At 41.4% G+C, this 14,764-nt stretch overlaps 1 protein-coding gene across 4 annotated transcripts; it reads left to right on the top strand.

Annotated features, from left to right (window-relative positions):
• Positions 1-208: 208 nt before the first annotated feature.
• Positions 209-13,850, top strand: tfcp2l1 (transcription factor CP2-like 1). 4 transcript variants are annotated; one of them, XM_020054800.2, is made up of 15 exons: positions 209-455; positions 882-1,030; positions 3,451-3,524; positions 5,128-5,233; positions 5,455-5,561; positions 5,765-5,917; positions 6,009-6,119; positions 6,669-6,766; positions 7,015-7,069; positions 7,233-7,299; positions 7,685-7,775; positions 7,889-7,968; positions 8,161-8,303; positions 13,513-13,564; positions 13,651-13,850. In XM_020054800.2, the coding sequence occupies exons 1-15, from the start codon at positions 397-399 to the stop codon at positions 13,686-13,688; spliced, it is 1,383 nt and encodes a 460-aa protein (XP_019910359.1). In that variant the 5' UTR covers positions 209-396; the 3' UTR covers positions 13,689-13,850. The 4 variants fall into 4 exon arrangements, with proteins under 4 accessions (XP_019910359.1, XP_019910358.1, XP_010878079.1 ...); XM_020054799.2 differs by having other exon boundaries at positions 7,643-7,775; XM_010879777.5 differs by having other exon boundaries at positions 211-455; positions 7,206-7,299.
• The last annotated feature ends 914 nt before the right edge of the window (positions 13,851-14,764 follow it).

Raw genomic sequence — 14,764 nt, 5'->3', positions numbered from 1 at the left:
CCGGCTGTCAATAAATCAATGATTAGACTGTAGACTACCTGTTTGCCCTGCTACAGGCAGGGGAGGTGTCAGTTGTTTTTGTCCCAAATCGCACCCTACGTAGTGCAGTGCTTTCCACAACAGCACTGTTGGACTTTGTCAAAAGCAGTGAGCTAAGGTACAGGCTGCCACCTGGGACGGAGCCTTTGAGACTCAGTGTTCTTCACAAAGGTCATGTAAGGTATGCTAATGAATTGAGAGTGATGTCATACTAGGTATATAACCCTGTGACAGAATTGTGGTCAGCAAACCTCAGAGAGCTAGCAGATCTAACTTTTTGGGGAAGCAAAAGAAGAGGGTGCCATACCCAACTCCTATTCTCCATTTCTGGGGATAATAACCGCCGCACTGGAAAACATGTTATTTTGGTACAACCAGCCCGAGCCCTATCGTCATTCCACTGCAAGTTATATTCGGTAAGTGGACATCTCTGATAAGAAGTTAGTCCTTTAAAATAAAAAAATAAAAAGCTTTTTTATGCTATATTTGAATTAAACTTAAACAAATGTAAAAAAAATTATAATATTAGACCACTTTTTTGAGGCTGTATGTTTAGCAACTGACCAAACGTAATTGAGCAGTATTACAGTTGAGTCTCGAGAATCTGAGACCTGCTAGTGCAGCTAACTTTGGTAGGTTGTAGGCCTGATTTCTTGTATATCTCACAACTATATATTCCAGATAATGTGTAGCACACCCATTATGCTTTGGCATTTGCTGTATTTTTCCTCTTGAGGTGCTGATACCATCTGGCTGACTATTCTGAAGCCTCTCTTATTTTTAGCTTCAAATATTAATAAGTATTTTAATGAACAACTGCACCTTTCCCTCTCTGCTCTCAGAGATGCTTTGACGCCTTTCCTGAAACATGAGGAGGAGCGGCTCGCAACAGAGAACTGTGCCAAACTGTCTCCTTTCCAGTATGTTCTCTGTGCAGCCACCTCACCTGCTGTAAAACGTCAAGAAGAAACTCTGACATATCTGAATCAAGGTAGCTACCAAATTAAAAGATGATTGGATAGAATTGATGCTTATGTCTTTGAGTGTAGTCCTCACTGAGAAGAACGTTCTCACTCAGATTAAAAATGGAAAACATCCCACCAGGAAACAAATGCCTTACATACAATTACAATCTCAATTTAGGCTTAGGAAGTTATTATGTTGGTGATAATCTCTCCATATATACAGTACCAGTCAACATTTTGGACCAACTCATTCAAGGGTATTTCTTTAGTTTGACTATTTTCCACATTGTACAATAATATTGAAAACCTCAAAACTAGGAAATAACACGTAATTGTATAACAACCAAAAACATAAAAATAAAGGTAATATTGTAGGTTCTTCAAAGTAGCACACTCCACAAGGTAGTCACCTGGAATGCCTTTCAATTAACAGATGTGCATTGTTTTGTGGAATTCTCTTCCTTTTCAATGCATTAAGGTGGGTATACAGATAATGACAAGGTTGGGTTGGTATACAGAAGACCATCATGTCTGTACTGTAGTAGTCCATATTATGGAAGAGCAGCTCAAATTAACAAATAGAAATGACAGGCCATCATTACTTTAAGACATGAAGGTCAGTCAATCCAAAAAAATCCTTTGAAAGTTTCTTCAAGTTTAGTTGCAAGAACCATGAAGCACTATTATGAAACTGGCTCCCATGAGGACCGCCACAGGAAAGACGACCCAGAGCTACCTCAGCTGAGGAGAATAAGTTCATTGGAATCACACCGTAAGAAATCGACAATTAACCACACCTCATATTGCAGTCCAAATAAACGCTTTACAGATTTCAAGTAACAGACACATTGCAACATCAACTGTTCAGATCTGAACAAATGTTCAGATGAGACAATGTGAATCAAGCATTTATGGTTGAATTGCTGCAAAGAAACCACTACTGAAGGACACCAATAATAAGATGCTTGGGCCAAGAAACATGAGAAATAGACATTAGACTGATGGAAGTCTGCCCTTTGATCTGATGAATACAAATTTGAGATTTCTGGTTCCAACAGCTGTGTCATTATGAGACACAGAGTAGGTGAATGGATGATCTCTGCATGTTTGTTTTCCACCGTGAAGCATGGAGGAGGAGGTGTGATGGAGTGGTGGTGTTTTGCTGGTGACACTGTCCGTGATTTATTTAGAATTCAAGGCACACTCAACCAGGATGGCTACCACAGCATTCTGCAGCGATACGCCATCCAATCTGCTTTGCGCTTAGTAGGATTATAATTTGTTTTTCAACAGGACAATGACCCAAAACACACCTGCAAGTTGTGTAAGGGATATTTGACCAAGAAGGAGAGTGATGGTGCTGCATCAGATGACCTGGTCTCCACAACCACCCAACCTCAACCCAATTGAGATGGTTTGGGATGGGTTGGACAGCAGAGTGAAGGAAAAGCAGCAAGTGATCAGTATATGTGGGAACTCCTTCAAGACTGTTGGAAAAGCATTCCAGGTGACTAATTCATGAAGCTGGATGACAGAATTACAATAGTGTGCAAGGCTGCCATGAAGGCAAAAGGTTGCTACTTAAAAAAATCTATTTGTTTAACACTTCTTTGATTACTAAATGTTTCCATGTGTTATATCTTAGTGTTTATTTCTTCACTATTATTGTACAATGTGGAAAATAGTTAAAATACCTTTGAAATTTTACACACACACACAAATGTACACATATACTACCTACAAAAGATTACCTTATAATTCCTGTAAATCGTCTTCAGTTTATTTATGTAAAAACAATCTCCCAAGTCCCTCATCAGGAATCATATATTTCTAGATTGACTCCACTTTAGATCTCCACTTTAGACATTTAATAAATCTTCTTCCTGGGGAATTTATTTTTCTTGGGTATTCATCTTGGACCATTTCCCTTCCTTGTTCTGATCTTATTCTTTTCTGTGGTCTAATTAATGATCATCCATTAGATTATTTAAATAATGCATTCATTGGTTCAGGATATGTGCATCTAAATTGGCCATATTACAAAAGTTACCGGCTAGTTTCACATGTCATTGAATGGATTTGGGAAGCATTGGTTCACCAGCAAAGAATGATTGAAAAAAATATGAAGTTATGAGTCTACTCTTTAGGCATATTTGCCTGAACTATAATTCTATATGTTTACACGATATGACTTGCACAGGAGCATGTACTTGAAATGATTGATATTATAACAATAAATTGCAAAGTAAATGTTGTTGAATTAACATTAGCAGGCTCAACTACAATGTGACATTTTGGGGTGCTGCTAAAGCTGTCTGGGGGCAAACCCTGACTTGTAAAGGTTTTGAATTGAATTAGTTTTATTCTTATTCTGCCCCTTTTACTGAATAATTGATTTCCCATTTTTCAATTTTAATCAGGTTTGTTTTAATGTTTTAAAATGTAGGTCAGTCCTACGAAATCCGTATGCTTAACAGAAAACTAGTGGAGTATACAGATATAAGCAGCAAATGTGTTAAGGTAGGTTAAAGGTATTGTGTATGTATTTGACTTTCATGTGACCTCTTTCCTGATCTTTTTTCTTGAATGTTTATATGCATCATCCATTTACTGAAACTGTCCACACACAGTCCCTCAACCCTCTTTCCACATCTGGGTTTGGGCGGGTGCCATCTTTGATGACATGGTACTATCACTAAACATCTCTTCTGAACTGATATACTACCACACATTCAGCTCACTTCAACTTACCCCACCACACCACACCTTACCCACGTCACCAACCTTCAAGTTTCATTTACTTTTTACTTGCTCTTTTTGCACAAGTACATTTGATGTACAATTCCACTTTTGTCTATAGACTGCTACTGGGACTTATTCATAACGTTTGGACATCTTTTTACCCTACCGAAATGTGTTTCTTGATTTTCTACAGTATTTCAAATGTGACATTTACTTCAATGACTGATCTTATAGCTGGTATATGACAGATTTCTTTTTTTGAAAAAGAACAAGTGGAATACTGAAGATGCCATTTGTTTATGAATAACACCCATTAGTACATTGCAAGGTCTCCCTGTTTGCACATTGTGTTGCAGGTTATTAACAAATGTTGAATTAATTGATCTTTGTAAATTAAATAATGAGTCAGGAATTTGATAGACTTCTTTGTTCATCGTCAGTGAAATTCAAGGATATTACTCTTTTTAAAACCAAGGCTGGTATCTAATTTTCCATGAAGGACTTTTTTTTTAAATTTAGACATTTAGTCCCAATGCAAAGCTCAGTCCACTTCAAAGTTCTGTGTCGTCAGGTTGTTAGGAATGGGCTGCCATATTTCGGTTATGTTCACTGAAGCAGTCTAACAACACCAGAATGGAACAGGTGGCACTTGTGCAAACATATGACATGCTGTCTGTCTATGGCCTTGGGCTCTGGGCAGGATTCTCTAGGTTGAAATGAATGCAAGCATGTAATGTTTTTACAGGTTGTTAACTTTATGATTTGTTTATGTTCCTAGTGGGTTCTAATGTGTTCAATTGACTTTATACTAATGCAGCCGTGAGGAAGAACATGAAATGTTGTCCCATGGTTTTTGTGGAGACAATAGTGGAGTATACATAGAGTATACACAGGCTGTTATCCACTGTGTAGTTAGCCATCCAGACCAGTGCATTTAAATTAAGACTTCTGTGTGTTCTCAATCAGTACCAATGATTCCGCACTTATGCTACATTCAGAAGAACATATAAGACCTTTTATCCCTATCACCTGTGAACAAATGGTTTATAAAAAGTATTTTATCATGGCAGTTAGATTACTGCCTATTCGTCAGACAATGAATTGCGATGTCTTTACCCAGGCGTTATCTATCTTTATATGTTTTTAATAATAGGGATCCTTGCTTCTTTTTTTTTTTTTTTTTTACATAGATTCTGAAGACAAAAATAATGATCTCCATGTGAATATAACTCCTTTATTGTTACCTGAAGAAATAATCTTAAAAGGGAGGGACACAGCTTTTGCACTTTGCAAACATGGCGATTGGATATTTGCAAGTCTGATGTGTTTGTCTGATATGTGATAGTGCTCTGTGCTAATGCTTGAGCCTGCTTCTTTACAGAGCATTGTACGAGTGGTGTTTCATGACCGACGCCTGCAGTACACAGAGCATCAGCAGTTAGAGGGATGGAAGTGGAACAGGCCCGGGGACAGGATCCTGGATATCGGTGAGTCTGGTCTCCTGCAGACACCATCACTGTAGTCAGTTTGGTGACTGATTCGTAATATCCAAGCAGTTCTTACTTTGCCTTTGTATTAGCTTTAGAATTTTCCCCTGATACACAAATGTGGTTAATTACTGTGTAAGTTAAGTGATTTTAAATTGGTCTGTGAAATAGTGGTACATCTTTTTCTGGCCTGCTGTGACTGACTGAGTGATTGTGTCCAGACATCCCCCTCTCTGTGGGTGTCGTTGAGCCTCGTGCTAATCCGATGCAGCTCAACACTATAGAGTTCCTCTGGGATCCTGTCAAGAATGCCTCTGTTTGCATCCAGGTAGCATACCTATTTTTTTTATTGTTGCCTGCATTAGTAGATTACAGTACAGGTGTCTAAAGGTGAAATTGGGGTAAAACTAAATAAATGTTCACATACAGTCTCAGTGTGACTTAGTGTATTTTCCAATGGTACCCCTGTCCCTTGCATTTTAAATTCTAATGACATACTTGAATGGATCCTGTGTCGGTTTTTGTGTGCAGGTCAACTGTATCAGCACTGAGTTCACTCCTAGAAAGCACGGTGGTGAGAAGGGAGTGCCCTTCCGTATCCAGATAGACACCTTCACCCAGGACCAACACGGAGAATACCTGGAGCATGTCCACTCCTCTAGCTGTCAGGTCAAGGTCTTTAAGGTGAAGGGTCTTTTTTTCACTCATGTCTTCGTACTCATGAGGAACTTTCATGAACTATTCATTAATGTACTAACTTCTGTTTGTCTTGAAGCCAAAAGGAGCTGATCGCAAACTGAAAACTGATAGGGAAAAGATTGACAAAAAGTCCCATCAAGACAGGGAGAAATACCAACCCTCTCATGAAACAACCATGCTTACAGAGGTATGGGATCCTGACACAGAGGCTGGTTGACACTAGACAAGATATTCTGTCATTACATTTCAATATGTTGCTTTAATCCTCTCCTTGATTTGTTAAACACAGTTGTCAAAGTTATTCTGATCAGCTATAGCTTGTTTTGACATCAGTGCGTCATTGTCTTTTCTTATGGTGTCACTCAGCATGCTGCAAACAATATTGATTGTTGTTCTGGAACCAATAGTGCCTGTTATTCTGGAACAAATTGTGCTTCACTGTTCTGTAATGTATGGTGCTGTTCTGAAACTAATAGTGCTTGTTATTTTGAAACCAATAGTGCTTTTTATTCTGAAACCAATAGTGTTTTTTGTTCTAAAAGCAAAACTGTTTTTTATTCTAAAACCAATAGTGTTTGTTGTTCTGGACCCAGAAGTGCTTGTTTTCTATGAACCTGGTTTTAAAATCTCACCTGTCTGAGGCAACAGTGGCCTAGTTAAAAAGTAACCAGAAGTGTCTCTCTTTGCTAGGAATATCTTAGTAAAGTAACCTTTTATATCTCTTTATTTTTTTTAGTGTTCCCCCTGGCCTGATGCGCCAAATCTCAGTAGCACTAACAGCTCTCTTTCCCCCGTCTGTCACACCTCCCCGAAGTCCTGTAGCTTCAATGATGGGTAAGACCCCTTTCCTTTCTGGATTCATAGACTGCAAATAGAAAACATCTGCATTTTTGGCAGTTTAGTTGCAGGGCCACCCATTTTTGAGGAGATAACTTTTAAGTAGGAAAAGAGGTTAGCAAACTGGATACTCCATTATCTGCATTGCAATCCAATGGAAAGTACGTATTTGTACTAGTTTTATCAGGGCGAATCTTTACTCAATGACCCAACTTATGTCCTCTTCCCTGTTTGTGACACTATAGCAACAGCTCTCCAATCCAGCAGGGGGAGCTGATTCTGTCCGGCTGTTCTTCTGATGTAAGTAAAGAGAGAAGTAGTATTAATGCCATTGCTTTCATCTCTTATCTTTTTAGGCGATTTTTTGGAGACAGTGGGCAGTCAGTGGGTGCTATAGCTACTGATTTCAAGGGCTCTTCTTCTTTTTGACATGTAGCACCTTGTGTCATCGTCCTCACCACAGGACACTCTGCAGTGGCTTCAGCGTCACAGGTTCTCGCCTTTCTGTAGGCTCTTCTCCAGCTTCACAGGTACTGTGTAGGGTTTGTCTGTGTTTTAACTAACTTAAGTCTAAACTTCAATATATTTTCTTAACTACTGTTACCAGAGAAAGCATTTCCTTGAGAATTTTAGGCCTGTTTCTAAAAGTTTTTGCTGTCTGTGTAACATTCTGAGGCATAAGACATTTCCAGTGAAAAAATATTAGTTTTGAAAAAATATTTCAAAGTTAAATAATTCACAGATAACTGGTACTCCGATACAAAAACGAAATGTGGAATTGTTTCTAACTTTTTAATGCCAATAGCCTAGGCAAAAAATAACCAGGATTTTGTTTTCTCTTTCTATGTCTTTGTTTCTCCAAAACGTCATCAGACCAGTTTGTAAGTGACTGTGGATCTTGTGCGAATGTTGTAGGTGCTGATCTGTTGAAAATGAGCAGAGAGGACCTGATTCAAATCTGTGGTCCAGCAGATGGTATCCGACTGTTCAACACCATCAAAGGAAGGTGAGACTGGAGTGCAAGTGGCAAGAAATTCAGGCCAAAAACAATGGTACATCACACATCAGATATGTACCATGGTCAATCCCAATATGTGTCGTCGGTTGTCCTCTGTGCAGATGTATCCAACCTCGCCTTACCATCTATGTGTGTCAGCAACATGCCAGGAACCAACCAAAAACCAAACCAAGCGGAGAAGGTAGGTCACTGCACATCTCCAATTACTTTGAGTAACATACATCTGACACTAAGGGCCAGGTTTCACAGAAACATGTTCTGGACTAAGAACCTCCTGTGACTACGCATTAGTAACTCTCCAGTATAAGCAAAATAATCTTTTACTTGAGATAATCTTTGTCCTTTTGTGAATTTCCATCCCTTCTATGTCTAGTATACCATGCTCTATATCTGGAGGACCTGACAGTGGGAAGCCTTTCTGAGAAGATAGCTCTGCTTTACAGCGTAACTCCCCAGCAGATCAGCCATATATACAGACAAGGTCCCACAGGGATACATGTACTGGTCTCTGACGAGGTAAGAGGAGGCAGGGCTTATATTTTAGAGAAAGAATGTAGCGTACAGCCAAGGGTGGGGGGGCTCAGAAAAACATTTCTTTATTTAGGATCAGCGCTTGACATTAACTTTTTGTCTCACCAGCCATTGTGGCTAGTGGTTTTCCAAAGTTACTAGCCACTAAGCATTTTCACTAGCAAACAATTTGTTTAATTTGTTTATCAGTGCTACATCGTAGCCTGTCTAGTTCACACTGTTGGTCACTTGCGTGCAAGGCAATAGGCCTAACACAAATGGACCAGAAACATGGTATGCAGATAGTGCTCATGGGAGTTGTAGAGAAGTAGGTAGGAATGTCACTCTCATTGCAATGAGACTACAGTTAAAACATTTTTTGTGTATGTGTATTAGCATTTGGATGTTGTTTGAGGTTATTACGTTTTATTGAAATATTCTGACATGCGTGGGTGTAAAAGAAAACTAAGATCCACTTGTATTTCTGACGTTACTCATCTCCGCGATGTCAGGACCTGTGTGGTTGCCAGATTTCATTGACAGTAGGGCTATTCTCCATCCATCTTCTTCCGCTTATCCGGGCCCGGGTAGTCCTTCTCCATGGCCTCACCGAACTCCTCCCAGGCCCGAGTTTTTGCCTGCCAGTACCCGTCAGCTGCCTCAGGAGTCCCACAAGCCAACCAGGCCTGATAGGAATCCTTCTTCAGCTTGACGGCATCCCTTACTTCCAGTGTCCACCACCGGGTTCGGGGATTGCCGCCTTGACAGGCACCGGAGACCTTACGGCCACAGCTCCGAGCGGCCGCTTCGACAATGGTGGTGGAGAACATGGTCCACTCGGACTCAATATCTCCAGCCTCCCTCGGGATCCAGTCGAAGCTCTGCCGGAGGTGGGAGTTAAAGATCTCTCTGACAGGAGACTCGGCCAGACGTTCCCAGCAGACCCTTACAGTACGCTTGGGCCTGCCGAGTCTGTCCAGCTTCCTCCCCCACCATCGGATCCAACTCACCACCAGGTGGTGATCAGTTGACAGCTCCGCCCCTCTCTTTACCCGAGTGTCCAAGACATACGGCCGCAGGTCAGATGAGACGACAACAAAGTCGATCATCGACCTACGGCCTAGGGTGTCCTGGTGCCACGTGCACTGATGGACACCCTTATGCTTGAACATGGTGTTCGTTATGGACAAACTGTGACTAGCACAGAAGTCCAATAACTGAACACCACTCGGGTTCAGATCAGGGGGGCCGTTCCTCCCAATCACGCCCCTCCAGGTGTCACTGTTGTTGCCCACGTGGGCGTTGAAGTCCCCCAGTAGAACGATAGAGTCCCCAGTCGGAGCACTTTCCAGCACCCCTCCCAGAGACTCCAAGAAGGTTGGGTACTCTGCACTGCCGTTCGGCCCGTAGGCACAAACAACAGTGAGAGACCTATCCCCGACCCGTAGGCGCAGGGAAACGACCCTCTCGTTCACCGGGTAAACTCCAACACATGGCGGCAGAGCTGGGGAGCTATAAGCAAACCCACACCAGCCCGCCGCCTCTCACCATGGGCAACTCCAGAGTGGTGAAGAGTCCATCCTCTCTCAAGGAGTGTGGTTCCAGAGCCCAAGCCGTGCGTAGAGGTGATCCCAACTACCTCTAATCGGAACCTCTCAACCTCACGCACCATCTCAGGCTCCTTCCCCGCCAGCGAGGTGATGTTCCATGTCCCTAGGACTAGTTTCCGTGTCCAGGGATCGGGTTGTCGAGGCCCCCGCTTTCGACTGCCGCCCGATCCTCTTCGCACCGGCCCCTTATGGTCCCTCCTGTGGGTGGTGAGCCCACGGGAAGGCGGCCCCACGTCGCTCCTTCGGGCTGAGCCCGGCCGGACCCCGTGGGGAAAGGCCCGGCCACCAGGTGCTTGCATACGAGCTCGAACCCCGGGCCTGGCTCCAGGGTGGGGCCCCGGCTGTGCCATACCGGGCGACGTCACGGTCCTCAAAATGTTTTTCATCATTAAAAGGTTTTGAACCGCTCTTAGTCTGACCCGTCGCCTAGTAGGGCTATTCTCCCGCGCAAAATCATGGTTTACCATGCCAACACACAGAGGCAGTGGGAGATTTTGGTTTGAGATTTGAAAGCTGGAATAACCCTGTGTATAGATATAGAATCCCACCCGCCAAAGTGGCTAGTCAAAGTGACTGCGTTACACGCCCCAGCCAAATTCCACCTGCATTTGGCGGGTGGGTGGGTGCCAATGTCAAGCCCTGTTTAGCATATCTGTTTTCAGTTGTTCCCCCAAATAAAGAGAATAAAAAAAATATATATATATATTTTCCAGTATAATTTATTTGGTCTTAGTTTGGTTCCATTTCCAGTGTATAGTATACAATAATTCCTTAACTTTCCACAGTAAAGACCCTGACGCCAAAGTATTTTGAGAGAGAGGTGAATTAAGAGAATGCAGAAGTCCAATTGGGCAGTAGACACCTTTGTTTAGCAGCAGGCATTCATGGGTGGTACGTAGAGTGGGGAGAACAAGTATTTGATACACTGCCGATTTGCTGGTTTTCCTACTTACAAAGCATGTAGAGGCATGTAGAGGTCATAGGTGCACTTCTACTGTGAGAGATGGAATCTAAAACAAAAATCCAGAAAATCACATTGTATGATTTTTAAATTATTAATTTGCATTTTATTGCATGACATAAGTATTTGATCACCTACCAACCAGTAAGAATTCCGGCTCTCACAGACTTGTTCATTTTTCTTTAAGATGCCCTCCTGTTCTCCACTCATTACCTGTGTTGGGGGATTGGGTCAGTTCTCCTTCTCCACTTAGTTTTCCTTCTCCATTATAAATCGTTGTTGATATGAGGAATGCATTTTCTGAATTTTCCCAGTCGCTTCCCATTTTAAACTTTAGGAGGACATGAGGTCCTGGTCCACACCTGCGGAGTACCTGGTTTGGGGGGCCCGTTGCTGTCCCTGTCCTTGTCCATCTGGTCATACTAATTTAAATAGACTCTGGATTTAGCCCAGATACATTTATTAATTATTCCAATTGGACTCTTAATATCTCACCCGGCACAGCCAGAAGAGGACTGGTCACCCCTCTGAGCCTGGGTCCTCTCTAGGTTTCTTCCTAAAATTCGGCCTTCTTTGGGAGTTTTTCCTAGCCACTGAAATTCAACATTACTGTTGTTTGCTCCTTGGGGTATAAAGCCGGGTGTCTCTGTAAAAGCACTTTGTGACAACTGCTGTTGTAAAAATTGCTTTATAAATACATTTCATTGATTGATCATTAACTGCACCTGTTTGAACTTGTTACCTGTATAAAAGACACCTGTCCACATACTCAATCAGACAGACTCCAACCTCTCCACAATGGCCAAGACCAGAGAGCTGTGTAAGGACATCAGGGATAAAATTGTAGACCTGCACAAGGCTGGGATGGGTTACAGGACAATGGGCAAGCTGCTTGGTGAGAAGGCAACAACAGTTGGCGCAATTATTAGAAAATGGAAGAGGTTCAAGATGACGGACAATCTCCCTCGGTCTGGGGCTCCATGCAAGATCTCACCTCGTGGGGCATCAATGATCATGAGGAAATTGAGGGATCAGCCCAGAACTACACGGCAGGACCTGGTCAATGACCTGAAGAGAGCTGGGACCACAGTCTCAAAGAAAACCATTAGTAACACACTACGCCGTCATGGATTAAAATCCTACAGCGCACGCAAGGTCCCCTGCTCAAGCCAACGCATGTCCAGGCCAGTCTGAAGTTTGCCAATGACCATCTGGATGATCCAGAGGAGGAATGGGAGAAGGTCATGTGGTCTGATGAGACAAAAATAGAGCTTTTTGGTCTAAACTCCACTCACCATGTTTGGAGGAAGAACAAGGATGAGTACAACCCCAAGAACACCATCCCAACCGTGAAGCATGGAGGTGAAAACATCATTCTTTGGGGATGCTTTTCTGCAAAGGGGACAGGATGACTGCACCGTATTTAGGGGAGGATGGATGGGGCCATGTATCGCGAGATCTTGGCCAACAACCTCCTTCCCTCAGTAAGAGCATTGAAGATGGGTCGTGGCTGGGTCTTCCAGCATGACAACGACCCGAAACACACAGCCAGGGCAACTAAGGAGTGGCTCCTTAAGAAGCATCTCAAGGTCCTGGAGTGGCCTAGCCAGTCTCCAGACCTGAACCCAATAGAAAATCTTTGGAGGGAGCTGAAAGTCCGAATTGCCCAGCGACAGCCCACGAAACCTGAAGGATCTGGAGAAGGTCAGTATGGAGGGGTGTGCCAAAATCCCTGCTGCAGTGTGTGCAAACCTGGTCAAGAACTACAGGAAATGTATGATCTCTGTAATTATATATAAAATATTATATATTTTTGTTCTGCTTTTCAGATGTATCAAATACTTTTGTCATGCAATAAAATGCAAATGCATTGCTTAAAAACATACAATGTGATTTTATGGATTTTTGTTTTAGATTCCGTCACTCACAGTTGAAGAGTACCTATGATAAAAATTTGACTTCTACATGCTTTGTAAGTAGGAAAACCAGCAAATCGGCAGTGTATCAAATACTTGTTCTCCCCACTCTACATACAACCCATGAATGCCTGCTGCTAAACAAAGGTGTCTACTGCCCAATTCAACTTCTGCATTCTCTTACTTCACCTCTCTCTCAAAATACTTTGGACGTCAGGGTCTTTACTGTGGAAAGTTAAGGAATTATTGTATACTATAATTCCTTAACTTTACCTGCAAAATCGGCAGAGTAGCGAATACTTGTTCTCCCCACTGTATGTCAGTGAGTACTGATAGTGCTGGTGTTGTAGGGCTTAATTTGGTTATTTGTATTGAGGTTTTTTATGAAACTTTAGGTCAGTCAGTCAGGCTTCAGCCTGGGGACACAAAATATCACAAATGACCCTGTGTAAAAGGCAATTGCATGAAAAATCACTTATGAATCTGGTCTCTCAGAACAACACGGTTTATGTTCAATTAAACATTCCAGAATGTAAAACAATGTACTGAATGCAGCCATGATGAAGGCATCCTCCTGTTGAAGTATTACTAAATAAATTGGATTTGAGCTATATTGTGCTGCAAACTTTCTTTGTAACTACCAGTGTCAAACAAATGAATAGTCAGAAATCACATTTCTATTTTAATAATATTATTAATCTGGGTTTTTTCATAACCGTCATTCTCAGATGGTGCAGAACTTCACTGAGGAAACAAGCTTTGTAATCAGCACACTGAAAGGTAAGTGTCCAGAAATACTTTATGAGGATTTATGCAATTCTGATACATGTGTCATTTGTTGTGTAAAATGTGCCTTCTAATTGCAGATGAAAAACATGATGGCTACCATGTTGTGTTGAAGTGACTAGAGGACCATTTTGGAGTGGAGTGGGAAAGTTTCAGCATGGTCCCTTCCGTCTTGTTGAAGAGCACAGAAACTTTGTAATGTTAGTGTAAATGTATGTTGTCAAATAATTCAGTCACAGTAAATATGCCCTTGAAATAAAAAAGATGCCCTTTTAGTTGACAGTTTTGTATTTTTTTATTAAGTTATTGATTTATTTTGATCATGTGTAATTAATTCTTTTGAATATCTTTGTTACTTCCAATTCTTTCGAAAATATATTATTGCTCCAGTGTATTTTAAAAATGTATAAAAATAATCATTCAAGTTTGTCAAATGTTTTATTAAGTGTTGTTCAAAGGAATCCGACATTGCTACTACATTACTGGCTTTCTTTTGTTACACTAGTGTTGCCATTTATCTTGCTTTGATTTTAAAGTGGATGGTTTTGCAAGGCCACAGTTTTTCAAAAGCTAATTTTGCTTCATGACACATTTGCTTCACAGATTTTAGCATTTGAATTAGAAGAATCCAGATAAACATTTGAAGACCTGGACTTACAGAAAATGCACATATCTAACAAATAATCTACACGTAATAGCTGAGTGATTATTATATTCTGTTTCTGTTATCTGCATTTAATTTAACATTTTACATTGTTCCACATACAAAGTATTCCCCCTTTCAAAGATTTTAACCTTTTGTTGCAGCCTAAAATGTAAACAAAGCCTAAAAGGTAAACTAAATCTGACTTTCAACTTCATTAACACCAAGTAACCCACAACATCCAAGTGAAAAAAAAGAAATGAAAACAACAAACACCCCCTTAGAATTTCAGTTGCCAATGTGCTGAGGCAACCAACCACCAGATCACAAATCAAGATAATTGTCTTCCATATGTGATCAGCTGTATTGACTTTGATTAGTTCAGAATAAAAGCAGTCTCCACTTAGTGCAATTCAAAGCAAAGAATCCACTATGTGTGTAAACATACTTTCAAAAGATCTATGAGATAGAGTTGGGGGGTGGATATAAAATGGTTTCAAAGGCTTTTGTCCATTCCTTGGACCACAGACACAACCGTTATTAAGAAGAAG

The sequence above is a fragment of the Esox lucius genome, chromosome 16 (genome assembly GCF_011004845.1).
Source record: "Esox lucius isolate fEsoLuc1 chromosome 16, fEsoLuc1.pri, whole genome shotgun sequence".
Classification (NCBI taxonomy): Eukaryota; Metazoa; Chordata; class Actinopteri; order Esociformes; family Esocidae; genus Esox; species Esox lucius.
The sequence above is the reverse complement of the archived record's forward strand: the minus strand, read 5'-3'. Positions and strand labels throughout refer to the sequence as shown.